Source organism: Halichoerus grypus, chromosome 5 (assembly GCF_964656455.1).
Source record: "Halichoerus grypus chromosome 5, mHalGry1.hap1.1, whole genome shotgun sequence".
Classification (NCBI taxonomy): Eukaryota; Metazoa; Chordata; class Mammalia; order Carnivora; family Phocidae; genus Halichoerus; species Halichoerus grypus.
This window is the reverse complement of record NC_135716.1, coordinates 93778298-93795697: the sequence shown is the minus strand read 5'-3', so window position 1 is coordinate 93795697 and position 17400 is coordinate 93778298. Positions and strand designations below refer to the sequence as shown.

General features: G+C 39.1%; 1 protein-coding gene across 3 annotated transcripts in view; it reads left to right on the top strand.

Moving 5' to 3' along the window:
* The window catches only part of MAGI3 (membrane associated guanylate kinase, WW and PDZ domain containing 3), a 237077-nt gene that overhangs the window by 195456 nt on the left and 24221 nt on the right, over positions 1 to 17400 (top strand). For all 3 annotated transcript variants that reach the window (XM_036088450.2, XM_078072592.1, XM_036088453.2), the window contains exons 9-15: positions 2630 to 2818; positions 5188 to 5793; positions 7024 to 7055; positions 9085 to 9241; positions 11385 to 11476; positions 13144 to 13336; positions 15582 to 15770. In XM_036088450.2, the coding sequence (XP_035944343.2) occupies positions 2630 to 2818; positions 5188 to 5793; positions 7024 to 7055; positions 9085 to 9241; positions 11385 to 11476; positions 13144 to 13336; positions 15582 to 15770 (1458 nt within the window). The remainder of the gene's footprint in view (positions 1 to 2629; positions 2819 to 5187; positions 5794 to 7023; positions 7056 to 9084; positions 9242 to 11384; positions 11477 to 13143; positions 13337 to 15581; positions 15771 to 17400) is intronic.

Below are 17400 nucleotides of genomic sequence, written 5' to 3'. Positions count from 1 at the left end.
ATCATATGCCGATTTTCTAGTTCCGCCCTCAGGAGCCAGTCTTATTCCAGCATTCACGAGGACCAGAGCATGAGATAGCTCACCAGAAGTATCACAATATTTGAAGTATCACAATTAAAAATGAGAAAGGTACATTTCATCAGATTTTGTCCTCAATTGCCTATGTACACGGTCATTAAACAGATGGTCTTGTCCACAACCTGGTAGGCAACCCCAGTGGGCAGTCGTAATCAATTTACACGACTGAACGGGCTTTGAATGTGGCAAATAATTTTTTAAGTAATATTTGTTCAGAGACTGGTGGCTAGTTGGAATGTCAGAGGCTCAACAAGAGCTCAGCTCAGCAGTACACAGAGAAATCACCAGGAGCAGGCTGGCTGGCCAAGCTCCGAGAGGCCTCCCAAAATAGTGTCTACGCTGGTCAACACACTACCGTCTGGAATCTAGTCCTCCACTTTGAGAAGCCTGAAATAGCTGATTTTCTTTTTTCTTTTTCTTTTCTCTTCTCTTCTCTTCTCTTCTCTTCTCTTCTCTTCTCTTCTCTTCTCTTTCTTTCTTTCTTTCCCTTCCTTCTTTCTTTTTCTTTTTTCTTTCTTTCTTTCCCTTCCTTCCTTCCTTCTTTCCTTCCTTCCGTCCTTCCTTTCTTCCTTCCTTCCTTCCTTCCTTCTTGCCTTTCTTTATTTATTTCTTTATTTTGTGTCAAGTGCTTTTATTTATAAGAGATCAGCAAAACTGGAAAGAATAGGTCAAATAAAGTAGACCTACTCCCACCGCAAGCCTGCCTTTGTCATTATCTTCAGGTCATCCCTGCCTCTTGAGGGAACTGTTTACACTGCTCAGTCCCTGCCGCCATATGGGGCAGCCCCAAAGATGACTCTTTTCTAACTGGCAACAGGCTTTAACGTGTGCCTCTCAGAACCCTTCGCCACGAGGGGCAGCAGCAGCTATACGCAGATAACTCTGGGCTCGATACTAGTGCTGAGGGTGAGCTCTGTATGAAACACGTCACCTGTGTTGGTTGAAGTCACTAGGGAAATGAGTGCCAAAACCACAGCGAGATACCACTCATGCCCACTAGAGCGGCTAGAACCGGGGAGCACGCAGTAACCAGCGTGGGCCACACCACAGAGAAATCGGATTCCTCATAGATGCCGGTGGAAATGTGAAATGGTGCAGCCTCTTTGGAAAAGTGTGGCAGTTTTTCGACACGTTAAACAGTTACTGTAGGTTTATTGGTAACTGCTGCCCTTCCAGTCCTAGTATGTACAGAAGAGGAATGACAATGTATGTCCACGCAAAACCTTGTACATGAACGGTCATAGCAGCATCACTCGTAACGGCCAAAAAGTGGAAACAACCCAGCTATCCGTTAACTGAAAAATGGATAAGTAAAATGCGTATGTCCCTACAGCGGAATATTACTTGGCATTAAAAGGAATAAAGTACTCACACATGCTAAAACACAGGTGAACCTCAAAAACATGACGCTCAGTGAAAGAAATCATTCAAAAGACCACATATTCCATGACTCCATTTATGTGAAATATCCAGATTGGGCAGAGCTGTAGACAAAAAGTAGCTTAGTGATTGCCTAACACTGGGTGTGTGAGTGCAGGTGAGGGAGAGATGGGGAGTGGCTAACGGGCGCGGGGATTTCAGGGCAGGGGGTTCCTAAAATTAAGTGATGGTTGCACAACATTGACTTGTACACTTTAAGTGGCTCGATTATCATATGTGATAATATCTCAATAAAACTATTAAATATTTGGCAGCAAACGTTAGACCATCTTTTTAAAAGTTAATTTAAACAATGCTTTGTACGTTATTAATCGCACAATTAGATCTTTTCACGGTTCTCAAAAGTGCCCTAATGCAGCCAGAGAGGAGAGGAGAGGAAAGAGAAGGAGTTGTAAAAATTCATTATTTGCAAATATGGATCACTTTCAGTTTTAGGATCATCTGAGGAAACCTCTAAAAACAGGCTTTTCAGTGGAGCTGTGTTTGCCTTCTTCCCAAAGTATTCACTGAACACGAGTAAAAGGGAAAGAAACGTGAAGCTATTTACTGATAGTTCAGGAATTCATGCCTTCATCAGATACAAACTGAAGGCTGCGGAAAGCCTGAGTTGTGAATTATAAAAAGTTTTCAGTATATCTCAGTATATTCTTTTCCATAAGTGTGTGACAGTTGCCTTCATCCTCCCAGAATAGTGTTTTCTCAGTAGAGCTCAGTAGATGCTTATTTAAATGAAATGTACAGCTGAATGGTGTCCAAGACCAGGAATTTAATAATAAAGGTGGTCCCGCGGGTGCATCATTTTGACTTCATATGAAGGACTCTTTGGGTTGAGAAAAAGTACGAACAAAGCAACAAGGGGGTGATAAAGTAGGTGCTTTTACCTTTCAAATAACATAGAGGAGGCCTGTGAGAGACACCTGCATCATTGGCTAAGTTTTTTTTAATAGTTGATGAATTTAAATTCTGTTTCATAACATTAGATTCTCTCTAATGTGCTTCCCTTTATGGTTTGTTATATTTAAGTCATATAGACTCTCTTAAAGGTTGACTTTGAGGGCCATGTTCATTGTTTTTATTTTTGTTCTCAAACCCATTTCTCATTTTGGTACAGATATGGAAAAATCCCACTTTACTCGAGATCCCTCCCAGCTGAAGGGCATTCTTATTCGAGCGTCATTGAAGAAAAGCACAATGGGATTTGGTTTTACCATTATTGGTGGAGATAGGCCTGATGAGTTTTTACAAGTAAAAAATGTGCTGAAAGATGGTCCTGCAGCTCAGGATGGGAAAATTGCACCAGGTAATGAATTTCTCAGAAAGATTTGAAGAGCAGTGATGCTGTAATAAGAACTACGGTGATGATGACTGACAACATAATAAAAAAATTAATTAATTAAATTAAAAAAAACTACGGTGAAAAGGTTTAGTTTACATATATATTTATAAAACTGATATATAATAAATATGTATTTACATATATAATAACTATATATACATATACATATCGCTTATATAGAGAGAGAGAGAGAACTAGATTACACTACCGGGGAGGGAGATTCCTGTATTAAAATAGTTTATCCTCTAAATTCAATGCATACTAGTTTTGAGGAGGGCCATTTTTTAGAAGAGTACGGCTAGAGAAAGCATATTAAATGTATTGATTTTTTTGAGTAATTTGTATCATCTCGAGATAACTCCTCGAGTGTGCTAAGATAAAGATTGATTAATCATCTCAGAGAACTGTTTGGTAGTTTTTCTTCGATGATGTAGGGTACTTTGGGAGCAATCTAACATGTACCTATAATCTTTCTTGAAAAATGACCCATTGCAATGTTTATGGTGATAGCGAACGAGTGATGTCCCCCAGTTTTTTTCCCCAGTTTTGTTTTGTTTGATTTGGTTTGGTTTGGTTTTTGCTTCCTCAGTCTTACTGTGGTTGTTAGTAAAATTAAACTCCTATGTTAAGAATTATAAACATGAAATTACCATTTTTAGAGAGCCATATAAATCTGTCCTTTTTATAGTTTTCCCTAAGTCTTGGTAATTGTTAGGTATTTTTATATGGCTGACAGTTTTTAGGGCTGAGGGGGTTAGCGGAAGTTCAAGAACGGCTACAGTTATGGGGGAGGCTTGAGCACTTTTTCCTAGGAGGATGTTACTATGCCACTAAAGGTCGCTTCTTAGACCATTTGCTAATGCAAATGTGTCCCCCCATTTGGACGATTCAGCTGCCATGGTATTTTTGATGGCGCATATCAACTTATTTTCATTTAGGATATGGCATCTCTCATATTATGCTTTCCCACTTAAGACTTAAAATAAGACTTAAAACACGAAGCTTAAAACAAGAGACTTAAGACTTAAAACAAGAAAAGTTAAAATAATCAAAAGTTACATTTATAAGGAAAATTATTTGCGCTCTTCTTTATGACTTTGTAAGATTAACAAACTCTAGAGAGTAAAATTACTAGTAAAAATTTTTAAGCTCTCAGTTTCGACTTTTTTTTTTTTTTTTAACATTTTGTCCACAAAACACATTCGGTAGCTGTTGAATGTGCTGTCAGGGTTTCATAATATAGATGCAGATTTGTCTAAAACTGATGTCTGATTTGCATAGCAATACAATACTTCCATGGGAATTAACTTTTACTAGGGGAGGGAAAGTCTAGACTTTGTTTCTTATTAGTCTGATTTCTGTGTCATCTTAGATTATGAAACACATTTCTGCACACTTTAGTGTTTGTTTTTAAATACCATTTATGTTGATTTTTTTCAGGCCCGCATGCAATCAGAACAAATTAAAGCACCTTTATTTGGCAATAACCTTTTAAATAATCATATTCAAATAAAAGCAGCAAACGGATGAGACATTAGAGGGCAGGTTTTTAAAGTTAAGGCTGCATTAAAAAAATTCACCACTGATGAATGTCAAATAATAATGATTCTGCCACAAAGTGGTCGTAATAATGTAAAATCAGGAAAGCAAAACCAACTTCTACAAGAATTTGTTTAGTTGACTTTTCAGTGTCTTAATACATTCTTTGCTTGTGTTGGATTCTCTTGTTGCTTGTTTCTCCTTTTGAAATCTGAAATTACAATAAATTGAAAATCTCTACGATTAAGAAAGATGTCAAAGGAACAACGTCACATTATTCTAATCTTCAGCCTTACATTCTTCAAACTAGAATGAATTTTTAAGTACCCTGTAATTACTGGCCTCTTAAAATCAAGAAATAGAAGGTGGTATTGAAAGATCGCCTGTTTGTCCAAGTAGCTGATGGAGTTATTTGCTCCTCTTCTATGTACTGAATACCTGCTGCCACGAACCTGGCTTTGTGTGGCCGCCTAGGTGTGACTCAGAGGATATACTAACAGTGACAGTATGCATTCACAGTTTTTTTTCAAATGATTCCCTTGAGCTTGAGGTCATCACTCTTTGCTGCAAGGGTAATTAAGGTTTCATACATTTATCTTCTTTTTAGAGAAGAACCACAGAAGGGAGAATGACGTGTCTGTGTTCAAAATCTGTCTTTTCAGCAGTTGATGAATAGTAAGAGGTTTCCAGAACTCAAATTTAGATGATAAATTTATTTTTGGCCCACCCTACCCCAACAAAACATTAACTTACTTGGTGGTTTTAATATTTTTAATACGATTATGTCTTAACAGGTGATGTTATTGTAGACATCAATGGCAGCTGTGTCCTTGGTCACACCCATGCAGATGTTGTCCAGATGTTTCAGTTGGTACCTGTCAATCAGTATGTCAACCTCACCCTATGCCGTGGTTATCCACTTCCTGATGACAATGAAGATCCTGTTGTGGACATTGTTGCTGCTACTCCTGTCATCAATGGACAGTCATTAACCAAGGGAGAGACTTGCATGAATACTCAGGATTTTAAGTCAGGAGCAGTGGTCCTGGACCAGAATGGAAAGCCGGGACCCACCTTGATCGGTGACCGTCTCAATGGGCCATCGGATCCGAGCGAGCAGCGAGCATCCCTGGCATCATCGGGCAGCTCCCAGCCCGAACTAGTGACTATCCCTCTGATTAAGGGCCCTAAAGGCTTTGGGTTTGCAATTGCTGACAGCCCAACAGGACAGAAGGTCAAAATGATATTGGATAGTCAGTGGTGTCAAGGCCTCCAGAAAGGGGATATAATTAAGGAAATTTACCATCAAAATGTGCAGAATTTAACACATCTCCAAGTGGTAGAGGTGCTAAAGCAATTTCCAGTAGGTGCAGATGTACCATTGCTTATCTTAAGAGGAGGTGAGTAAAAGCACAAGGAAAAATCTTCATTGTTCATGCATTTGTATCTGTTAATCGTCCTTCCTTCCAGGGCAGAATCTCTTTTTCCCCAGCAGACTTAACTGGTAATTAGTGTGCCTTTTCCTTAGGGTTCTGACTGCTTCCATAAGCAGTATCTTTTGCAGCAGTTTTTTTAGTTATTAGTGGTTTCATTCGTGTCCATTATGGATTTTCTTCCCTCTATATTCTTTTTAAAATCTGATTTATGGCTTTAGTGATTAGAGTGAGTCACAGTATTGTGCTTCTTCACATGAAATATATCCTCTTAATTTCATTTTCTCTGTTGATGGCAGTAATAGAAATTGACGCTTTCCACCGGTGGTTCTTCATCTGGGCCTCTGTGATGTGCTGAGGATGTTTTGAAAGAGCTAGCGTCTCTGTGAATAAGCAAAATGTTGGATGGTGTGCAGTCGCTCTGTAAACCAATCATGGTAGTTCGTGCTCACGAAGCTTTTCTCTTAAGCTTTAGTCTCTGTCCGTAAATGTTAATTAAACCCCACAGTCCTCGTGTGAGAGAAATACAATTTTTATTTTCCAGGGTCATCAGCTGACTTGAGCTGCTCGCAGACATAAATCCAGGTCCAAGGACTAATCATAAAGTTGCATTTTGATGGGCTTTCTTAAATCCCTACCTATGAATGACTAGTATTTTAAAGAATAAAATTTAGCCCTTCACGCTTCTCTCTCTGGCTTTTAGTTTTCATTTTTGAGGCAAATGAGCAGTTTAACTTCATTGGGATATTTTTCACTTTTCTCATTTCTTTGAACTATTTTTGTTTCTTCTCTGGGTGGTATGGTAGAATGTGCTCCGAGTAAGGGGCGGATCTCTTCGTGAGTGCTGGAGAGTTATCCAGGATTCCAACACCTTTAACAAAGAGACCAGAGTTTGGTGTCACACGGGTGTAATGCCATTTTCCTGCCTTGCTACCTGTTCTATGGTATGAGGAAGTGATGTAATCTATTTGAGTCTTCGTTGACCTGATCTATAAGGTGGTAGTAATGCTTATGCCTTAGGACTGTCGCAAAAATGAAGTGAGAGAATATATGTACGACGCCTGGCGCACAGCGGGTGTTGGCCATAGAATTTACTAGCCTACTAGAAATCGAAGCTAGTTTTATCATAAACATGAGCAGTATTTGTGATCTAGAAATGCTTCCTCTGTTTTTAAAATTTGGCTCATTTTTTTTAAGGTCCTCCTTCACCAACTAAAACTGCCAAAATGGTGAGTATACAGTGGTCCTCACATGCTTCTTCCCAACACAGCAAGAGAGATACGGTGTCCCCCTCCGTAAGAGCAGCGCTCTGTGGTGGTGATTATCCACTGGGAGAAGTGAGAAGGCATCCTGTCCTGGGCTTGTGTCAGAAACTCTGGGGAAGCGTGTGAGGTAGAGAGGAGGCGTGCTTTCCTGGTTAAGTATTTCTACCGAATGCTAGCGGTCCATATTGCCAGCAGCCCTGTCTTCTAAATGGTAAAGCGTGAAGACACCGAAGTGCCCACCTCGAAGTCCTTCTGCTTTCTTTGTGTTTCAGAGGAGCAAGGGTAAGGAAGTGGCTACATGTTAGGGCAGAGAATAAAACCTGTGACATCTCCCTGACGCCCAAAGAGAAGGAGCGGTAGCTTCACATCATTTCCTGGGGACATTAAATACCCACATTGAGATAACCTCACAATGGACAACACAAGACTTTCTAGAATAACTGTGGCCTCTGTGCTCAATTTGCTTGTTATCAAAGTGATAGGCTGTCAGACTTGTAACAGTGTTTTCTTTGGCATTCTTCTGAATAACTGAGTAGCCTATTTAAGGACCTGTATAGCAAATAAGATCTAAAAAAGGGTACAGCAAACAGTGCCAGGAAAGAAAGTGGGCTGGGGCAGACGTGTAGCTGCCAAAATATCCACAATTACGTGGGTCTGGCTATAAAGACAATTATATATACAATCCTAATTTAGTTCTAGTTTGCTTGATTGGGAGTCTGTCATCTCGCAATGGAAAGATGGGCTTCCATAACCATCCACCATAGGCTATTAAAGGAAAGACCAACCGATATAAAATGGGTGAATTCTTTCTAATCCACCCAATAGGATCCTCTACAAATTTGCTGTCTTATGGCTCAACAGGAAAGAAACATTCTGCACTTGTATAGACTTACAACCAGTGTGAACAGAAATACTTTTTTGCCTACGTAGTTAAAATTGCACTGTTTTTCTACGTTTCTCTGGTTCCTCTGGTCATTGTTTTTAACTCCCGTGCTACCATTCTATTTCATAATGGACGCCAGTGCAGCCGTGGTGACCCTAATGTTTTATTACCAGTGACCTCGCGCTGCTCTGACAGAACCCTAGGACATGTCAGGGAGAGGGGAGGAGGCTGCTCTCGTCTTCCTGCCACCCGATGGGGTCTGGTCAGTGACTCTGGGACAGCACGTTGCAGTGACCGTCCTCACCCCACTCCCTCCTGCATCCTAGTCCACATTTATTGTTTTATCACAGACATCCCTAATCTGCCTCCCCCGGCAAGAATGCAGAAGAACAGGCTCTTCTCAAAACCGTATTTATTTTCTCAGGCTGTTCATTGGATCCTTTTTTTTTTTTTCTTTTCAAATTTTATTAAATCATTTTGCCTGGCTACTATTTCGGGAAAGAATGGGAAAAATACGAACATAATGCCCCTGGTTGCCCTTACCAGATTGTCCCGCACAATTGTGCGCTTTTCCTTCATGTATTTGAATTGGTCATGTGGGGTTTTCATAGTGTCCTCTTTATAGCCCACATTAGAGGTAACACTTCCTACTCCATTTTCTGAGCAGGAATGGCATCTCAGACATCTGCACTGGGAATTAAATTGAATGAGTGGGGAGGTGGGGTGGATCAAAAGCTTCACGAGGCTGTTCACTTGGGGCCCCCCTCTTGCCACACGCTGCCGCCCTGGGTTATGTCCTTGCCCATCTTCTTCTCAAAGTCCGTTTGTGTCTTGGGGGTGGAGGAAAGGGCAAGATCGTGTAAACTTAGGACTAATTCAGGCCCTTCGGTTGACGGCAGTATAAATCTTTTCTAATTTAAGTTAAATATGTTTTAACCAAGGGCACACGGCTATGAAGGTAAATTCCTACAAGACTTTGCAGTGGCTTTGACCCTGCCATATCCCTCCCCACCTGTCATCAGTTGACACATCTGGTTCACACAATAGTTTTATGAACTAATCGACCATCTGGTTTTCTAAAATACTAAGTAAGGCCCTTTTCCATTTCAGAAAACAGACAAAAAGGAAAATTCAGGAAGTTTAGAGGCCATAAATGAGCCCATTCCCCAGCCTATGCCTTTTCCACCCAGCATTATCAGGTCAGGATCCCCGAAATTGGATCCTTCTGAGGTCTACCTGAAATCGAAGACTTTATATGAAGATAAACGTAAGTAGCTGTGGAATATTTCAGGACAGCATGTGACAAAATCAATTTGAATTTTCTGAAAAACTGGGACCTTTCCATCTTTCAAAACCATATTGAAAAGTTATTCCTTCATCCCCATTTTCATATAACTCTGGGCTTCTTCCATTTCTATTCAACATTCATTCATCCATTTTTTTTCAAAACCAGGGATTAAGTGCCTACTATCTTCCTAACACCATAGTAGGTGTTAGGACTATAGAGATAAATAGGTTCCACAGGCCCTGTGCCCAAAAAGATGATTAACCTAAATGGAAAAGACAAATATGTAATCAAAGAAGTGTGTATAAATAAGTCCAAATGAGCCTCACAGGGATCCAAAGGAGGAGATGGTCAATTTTACCACTGGGGGTGGTAGGAAGTGTCAGATCCTGCTTCACGTAGGAAGTTAAGCCGGAACCACATCTTCAAAGACGAAGAGGTGTTTATGAGACAGAGAAAAAGGGAAGGAAAGCAGGAGTAACCTTTGCACATTGACCTTGCCCGGCCCGAGTTCTGCAAGTAGCCCAGTTCGGCTGGGTGCATTAGGCAGAGGAAACCTGAGCGGAGAGCAGGGGCAAGCAGGCTGAAGAGGGTGGGCGAGGCCGTTCTGAGGAAGCGGGAGTCCATCAGAGAAAGGATGGAGAGCCTCGGAATGGTTTGTAGGGATGATCATCTTGGACTTGCGTTTCAGAGAGATTCTCCTGGTGGGAGTAAGAGGGATGGTAAATCAGAGGGTGTGCAGCCTGAGGAGGAAACCAGAGTAGACCGCTCAGAGGAGCTCAGCTGAGAGGTGATAAGCAGAGAGCATGCAGAAGACAGAAATTCAGTTTTGTGCTAATTTACTTAAAATGATAAATCTTTTCCAAAGTAAAATTGCAGCTTACGTAGGCTTAATTTTTTTAAATTAATTTGTTTCTGAGAAATAGATCTAAATCTACCTTGGAAACTCTGTACACAGGTGGAAATATGTATAATCGACTTCATAGTTATTTAACCAGTTCCAGATCTTTATCTTGATAGGCCCAGGCCATATTCCAAAAGATGAAAACCAGATGCAAACACAGCAAAGCAGTAATTTAAATTAATAGAACTATGGGGAATCCCTTTCTTCTGACTTGCCATTGATAGCCTGATATATTCTTAGTATTGGTAGAAACTACTCAGCCCCTTTAGGCTGCACCCATAAAGTAACTGAGTTGAGTTCCAGAGTCTTTTATCCCTAAAGTTCTGTAATTCTAATAGGAATCATTTCTCAAAAGAGACTGCTTCTAAGGAACATTATCAGGATTTACCCCGTACGGTATCTCAGGTTTTATGTAGTTCCTCAACATGTTTCCAGCAAAGACTTCTTGCTTGTCAATAACATCAATATTTTCTTGAAGGTCAAATTATTTTAGTTGTGAAGTAGATTTTCCGGACTTAATATTCTGATGAATGCGACCTTCCCTTGGGGGACAGAATGGGGGGGGTGAAGAGCCTGGACCCTAGAAATCAAGTTGGCTCAAAATCTCAGCTCTGCCATTTACTTGCTGCCTGACACTGGGCCACTTATCTAGGCCTCAGTTTCCACAGCTAGAAAATGGGGCTGATGATAGGTGTTAGCGATCATTATTTTCTTTTAAAATAATACCCGTTTGCAAAATTAGGCTAAGCGAATATGGAATGCTTTTCAAAAACAAAGGTATTAGTTTAGGAGTAGAATTAAGGCATTTTATGGGCTCTCTTTTCCTAGGATTTGTCCAAATGTTAATTTAGATAATTTCTACCTATCAAATATCAAACTTAAATTGGATGATTCTGTATTTAATATCACAACATTGATTTGAAAGCATTAGGACTTAATGGCAGCATAATGGGAGTGGGGGTAAATGTTTCTGAGCAATCTCAATACAAACTTTTGTTTAGAGCTGAAAACAAAGATTTAGGATTGAACTTTTTTTTGTACTAGTATGTAGTGGTATGTTCTTGTGTAAGTTTTCACCTACAAGAAAGTTCTGAGGTTATAGTTTATTGAACCCTGTAATATCCTACTAAATAATTGCATTGTTTTATTGTAATCCTTTTTAAATAAATCAAAGTATTTTGTTTTACTTATTTATTTGTATATTTTTCTGGTTTTCCTTAGCACCAAACACCAAGGACTTGGATGTTTTTCTTCGGAAACAGGAGTCGGGGTTTGGCTTCCGGGTACTGGGAGGAGAGGGACCGGACCAGTCTGTAAGTTCACATACTTCGGAATTTGACCGTTCCTATGAACTTTTAGGGGCTATTTGGTAGAATAGGGTGATTTTGTTCTTTTTTTTTTTTTTTTTTTAAGATTTTGATTTCTCTAAGCATCTCATGAATGAGAGGAAGAACTGCATTTCTGTTAGTGTGATGGTCTCCCAGTTACCTTGGTGTGGCTGAAGCTAGAACTGAATATGTCCACTGTAAATTGGGCAGTAATTAATTTCTGTCTTTCTCTACGTGCCTACAGCTTATTTTCAATTTTTATTTCCCTTTGCCTTTGTTAAATTTTAAGACCTTTGCCTTCTCTAAGAAAGAAGCATCCTGTTTACCACCATCGGTCTGTCCTTTGAATGCTCCATAAACAGGTGGCATGAGCCTTTGCATATTCTGTCACTTACTCTTATTAATGGGTTGACATTTTCATGCTCAGTACTTTGCGTGCCATTTCATCCGCTATACCTATGAAACTAGGAAAATATGAAATAATTGATATTTCTGTTCAGAAAGCATAAGGGTTAGGTTTGTAAAGCATTTAAAATACAGAACTTCGTACACAATTCTCACATAAAGTTTAGAGAACAAATGTAATGGCTTCTATTTTTAAGTTTTGCCCTTAGTTTGAATGACAGAGAAGTAATGTACTTTGTAGAGTTGGAGAACATATTTAAGTTTTTTCTGTGTGATATAAGAAAGACATTATTATCATGCTTGGAAGATAGGTGAGTAACAATAACCTGTTAAAATGACAGGCTTCTTTCTATTTCTGGATAGAATAGTTGATTTATGTATTATAAATATGTTCTAATTAGCCATATTGGCTATAGTTAAAACAATTATAAGAGACAAATAAAGCTCAAGGCAGGTCAACTTATACAGGGCAATTGTTCTTGGTGGAAGACATGATTTTGTTTTAATGCTTCCTATTTTGTTGGTACATATAGTGGTGACTAAGACATTTTCAGAATTTATATCAAACAACTTGGGAGAAACCCTTCTCTTAAATGTCAGGTTTTAGCAGCTCTGAAACTAGCCCAAACATTCAGGATTCCCTAATAACAGGATTCTAATTGCCGGCAAACAAAATGAGCCAGATCTGTTTACCTCGATGTAAGTGGACCTCAGGCCACTCTGTTCCCCCGAGATATATCTACTGCTTTGAGATTTAGGAACAAGAAATGTTTCTGGGTTGTATATACTGAATTTCCACTAGTAACCGTATGGAATGGGAGTTTCTTGAGAATTATCCCAACTGCGGTGAACGGTGTGTAGAAAACCTTTGCTGCTGCATTCAGTACACTTTTTGTACTTTTTAGTAGCTGTTCCACAGAACTGCATTTTCTGAATTCAGTGTCTTTTGTTGTATTGCTAAAAGTGATAGTGGCAGTTTTTAAGTTATTGAACAGCTTTGCATTTTCCACCTTGTGTCTACGTATCCCTGAAGATCCAGAAGGGATCATGTAGTGTGGTGATGTGAAGTGCCCTTTTAGAGAAGGGTCACTTTCTAAGATATTACCTTTCTCAGATGTTCATAGTTGAACTGCAAAAATACATTAGTTTGCGTAGTACTGGGTCAGGAAGTCTTTAACTTAGTTTTAAGGGTCGTAGTAGATCTTAGTTGACTGTAGAGACCAACCTACACTTTGTTTTCTTATCAGATCTACATCGGGGCCATCATTCCTCTGGGTGCAGCCGAGAAAGATGGTCGGCTCCGTGCAGCTGACGAGCTGATGTGCATTGATGGGATTCCCGTGAAAGGGAAGTCTCACAAACAAGTCTTGGATCTCATGACAACGGCGGCTCGAAATGGCCACGTGCTATTAACTGTCAGAAGAAAGATCTTCTATGGTGGTATGTGAGCCTGTTCCCGCTTTATAGGTTAATCAAGAAACAAAGAGACTTAGGCCATTTTCTATATGGTTTTGCAGGTATTTTAGTATGTTACCTAGTGTGTCAGATAAGCCATTTGGTGTGATCCAGAGCCTCATCATGGAAGGCCATTTAAGGTCAAAAGGATCCAGAAATAATACTACTATTAAAGAGACAAAATTTGGGCCTCTGTATTAAGACTATATTAACGTATTGACAGATTTTGCCAAGGTGGTATTGTAGACGGGAATATCAAGTTAAAGTCTGTTTTCTTAAAAGCAAATACAGTTTTTTAGTCATACCAAGAGATCCCTTGAGCTGAATATAAAAAAATTTTGGATCCTGATGAATTGCTAAGTATTCAAAGAGGGCAGAATGTTTCTATTTGAGAATTTTTAATATAATGTCATTTAACATTAAAAAATAAAAACATTTATTGAGTGCTTCACTCTGTCTGAGACATACCGATTCTTTTATTTAGTCTTTACAACACTAGGCTGTAAATCCTGTCATTATTCAGTTTTACAGTTACCCACAGAATGGTTGAGAGACACATAACTGGTGAGTAGTAGGGCCAGGGATTAAAACAGGGAGTTTAATTGTAGAGCCCAGGGTCTAAACCATTACATAAGGCTGTGAATACATTTTTCTCATCAGTAGCTTTGTGAATATTACACCAGAATTTTTAGAAGTGAATTCTTGCCACTTTAAGATTTTAAAAAGACAACCCTGGAGCACGAGAGTGTAAGCCTCATCGAGGTAGGGGTATTTATGCATTTAGTTAACTGCTGTGCCCCCACACATAAAACAGTGCCTGCCCAGCACAGAGTGGACATCAACGAATGTTTGTTGACTTGATGAATACTTGCATTACTCTTAAAAATGAGGCACGGTGTTTTTGATTGCAACATCCAAAGGAAAGGCCTGCCTGTTTCCCTAAGTATCAGGCATTTAGAGACTCAGATTTTAATGCAGCGTTGGTTGTGTTGGAGACAGAACATAAACACATGCAGTAAAAAATGTTGTTACAGCCAGAGGCTGGCTCTCTCCCGGAAAGCATCATGAAGAAGTTTCGTAGTAGTTTGATATTATTGGAGGCATTTAGCTAATTCATTATAACCACGCATTATACAAAAACAAAACAAAACCAAACCTTTATTTTTCATTAATGATTGGATGTTGGGCAGCACTTTGTTGAAATTCTAAAACATAATCTCAGAAGCATGTAGATTTTGAGCCAAAAGAGCACTTAGAAGTGGGTATTCCTCAGGGGCGGCTTATTTTGTTAATGATGGCTCGGATCAAATTATGGCACAAAATTTGTCTGTTTTTTTTTTAATCAGTTAGGACTAACTTGTGTTATTCTTTCTTGAATTCTGATGTCATACTTGAATAAGAAAAAAAGGTGTAAGTTAATTCTCCATTTGCTGGGGATTCCTATGACCTATTCTATGCCTAGGAAAATTGGCTCTTCATGTGGACAGCTTGTCATATGCTGGACGGGGTAGGCGGAGGGCTGCTGATGGTTAGCGCATCTGGTATCATCAATCAGCAAGATTGCAGCTGTAAAACACATTCTAACTTCTCAACCAGTGAGGGGCAGCACCTCTGCCCTGGTGCAGTGACCCCAGCATCACATTATTCAGTTTTATTATATATATATATATATATATATAATATTATATTTATAATATATAATATATAAATATATTTATTATGTATTATATTTATATTATATATAAATATAAAAATAATATAATTTATTGTATATATATTTTATATTTTATATATTATATATATAAAATATATATAACCTTCGTCCTGCACTAAGTTATATTTAACATTGATTTTAAAAGGAAGTGTACCGGGTCAGTTTTCATTACCAACTTTTGTTTAAATTACTGGTCAGAATCCTGCTGGAATTAAGACAATTTCAAGAAGAATTGGTTTACCATGAACTTTCATGGAAGCTTCGAAAAGCTTCCTTTAAAATGAGAAGACCTCCCATTCTTCGGTTATACACTGGCAGAGTATTGAAGTTGTCGACCCACTGGTGCAGCCTACAGCTGCACCCGATGATGTCCAGAGCTCACGTGGGGGGATTGTTTCTCTAGGCTATAGGTTATTCGAATCTACATTTTCCTGTGAGAGACTTAGCGCAGAAACACTTTAGTTAACAAAAATTGTGATGTTCCAGAAATATCAGAATTGGTCATGTTTATTATAGAGAAACAACCTGAGGATGACAGCTCTCAAGCCTTCCTTTCAACACAGAATGGCTCGCCCCGCCTGAACCGAGCAGAGGTCCCAGCCAGGCCCGCTCCGCAGGAGGCCTATGATGTAGTCTTGCACCGAAAGGAAAATGAAGGATTTGGCTTTGTCATCCTCACCTCCAAAAACAAACCACCTCCAGGAGGTAAGGGCTGCTGTATCCTACCGTCCCTGCAATTTCAGTTTTCTGAGTCTCCCAGTGGGCTTCGTGAAACTAATTAGGAATTATGTATAAATTGCCTTAGAGACTTATCTTTTTAAGAACGATGAATATTTTCTTTATTTTCAAAACCAGGTAGTCTGAATCTGAACTTCCAGGCCTCAGGTTTAGCTATCATCTCAGATTCCATAACATCAGTCTTAGCGGCTCCATTTGCACCCAGATTATACCGTGGCAGGATATGGGGGGGCGTGCCCTATGAGATTCAGCAAAGGACGATGCTGAGTTTTTTCAAATAAGGAGGCATAGGTTTTTGGTTTGTTTTTTTTTTATTAGGAGAAACTGCGTATGCAGAAATGAATTAAATGCTAGAAGTAGTTGAGAAGAAACAAAACAGATTAATAGAAAAATCTTGACCCAAATATGTCTTAAATAGTCCTTTTGTGTTGTTTAATCATAATTGCCACATTCCAGCTATAAAGGAACCTTCTTGAATGACAAGAGGCATTTTTATCTTTTATAGATGCGTCAGTGAAAGGTAAAAATTTTGTCAGAACTTTAAGCATTAATCTAAATATCCTGAACCCAGTTTAACAGAATGCTGTCACCTGGGAAGGATGAATGTATGTATTAATTCCTTCAACAAAGAAGGACTTACCTCTAGTCTGTTCAGGGCTGTTACAGTCCAGCAAATTAAATATTTGTCTTGCCTTTATGTTTCTAAGAAATAATCATCTTTAAATATAATTATAATATCCAAGATGAACCATGAGAGACGATGGACTCTGAAAAACAAACTGAGGGTTCTAGAGGGGAGAGGGGTGGGAGGATGGGTTAGCCTGGTGATGGGTATTAAAGAGGGCACGTTCTGCGTGGAGCACTGGGTGTTATGCACAAACAATGAATCATGGAACACTACATCAAAAACTAATGATGTAATGTATGGGGATTAACATAACAATAAAAATTTAAAATAAATAAATAAATATAATTATAAGATCCAAATGAATATAAGATGAGAACCAGAAAATTGAGATTGATCTATCATACTTGTCTGGTGACTTTATTTTTCCAAGTCAAATGGTAAACATCTTTGACCACAGGAAAATGTGTGCTTGCCTTTGCCAGTGGATTTGATTATATCCCGCGTAGTGAGATCCTCTTAGACTAGAGGGTCACTAAAATCTTAGAAAAAGAAGAAAACCCTTGCAGGAGTGTTGGAAGCCAAACCAATTTGCAAAAATCTTGCTAAAATTAATGCAAGTGTGTGAAGGAAGAAGATTCTGTGACATGGATGAGTTATTACTATAGTATCAGGTCACTGCTCACGGATACTAGTTTCCATTTTCCAAAAGCAGTTGCTATGGTAACGCTTGGAACTGGAACTGTCACTGATGCTCTGAGGATGATTATGTGGCCTGTGTTGGAAAAATGAAAGAAAGCAGGTTTTTGGTGGATTTTGTATTAAAGCTTTGGAAATCAGTATTTCCCAAACCAGGTAACCATTTTAGATAACCATATCTTCATTCTCATGCCATCCAAGAATCCCATGCATTCAGATTAACAAAAACAGTGCAAGATTATTACTCAGTGTGAGACATGCTAGCCGCTTTTT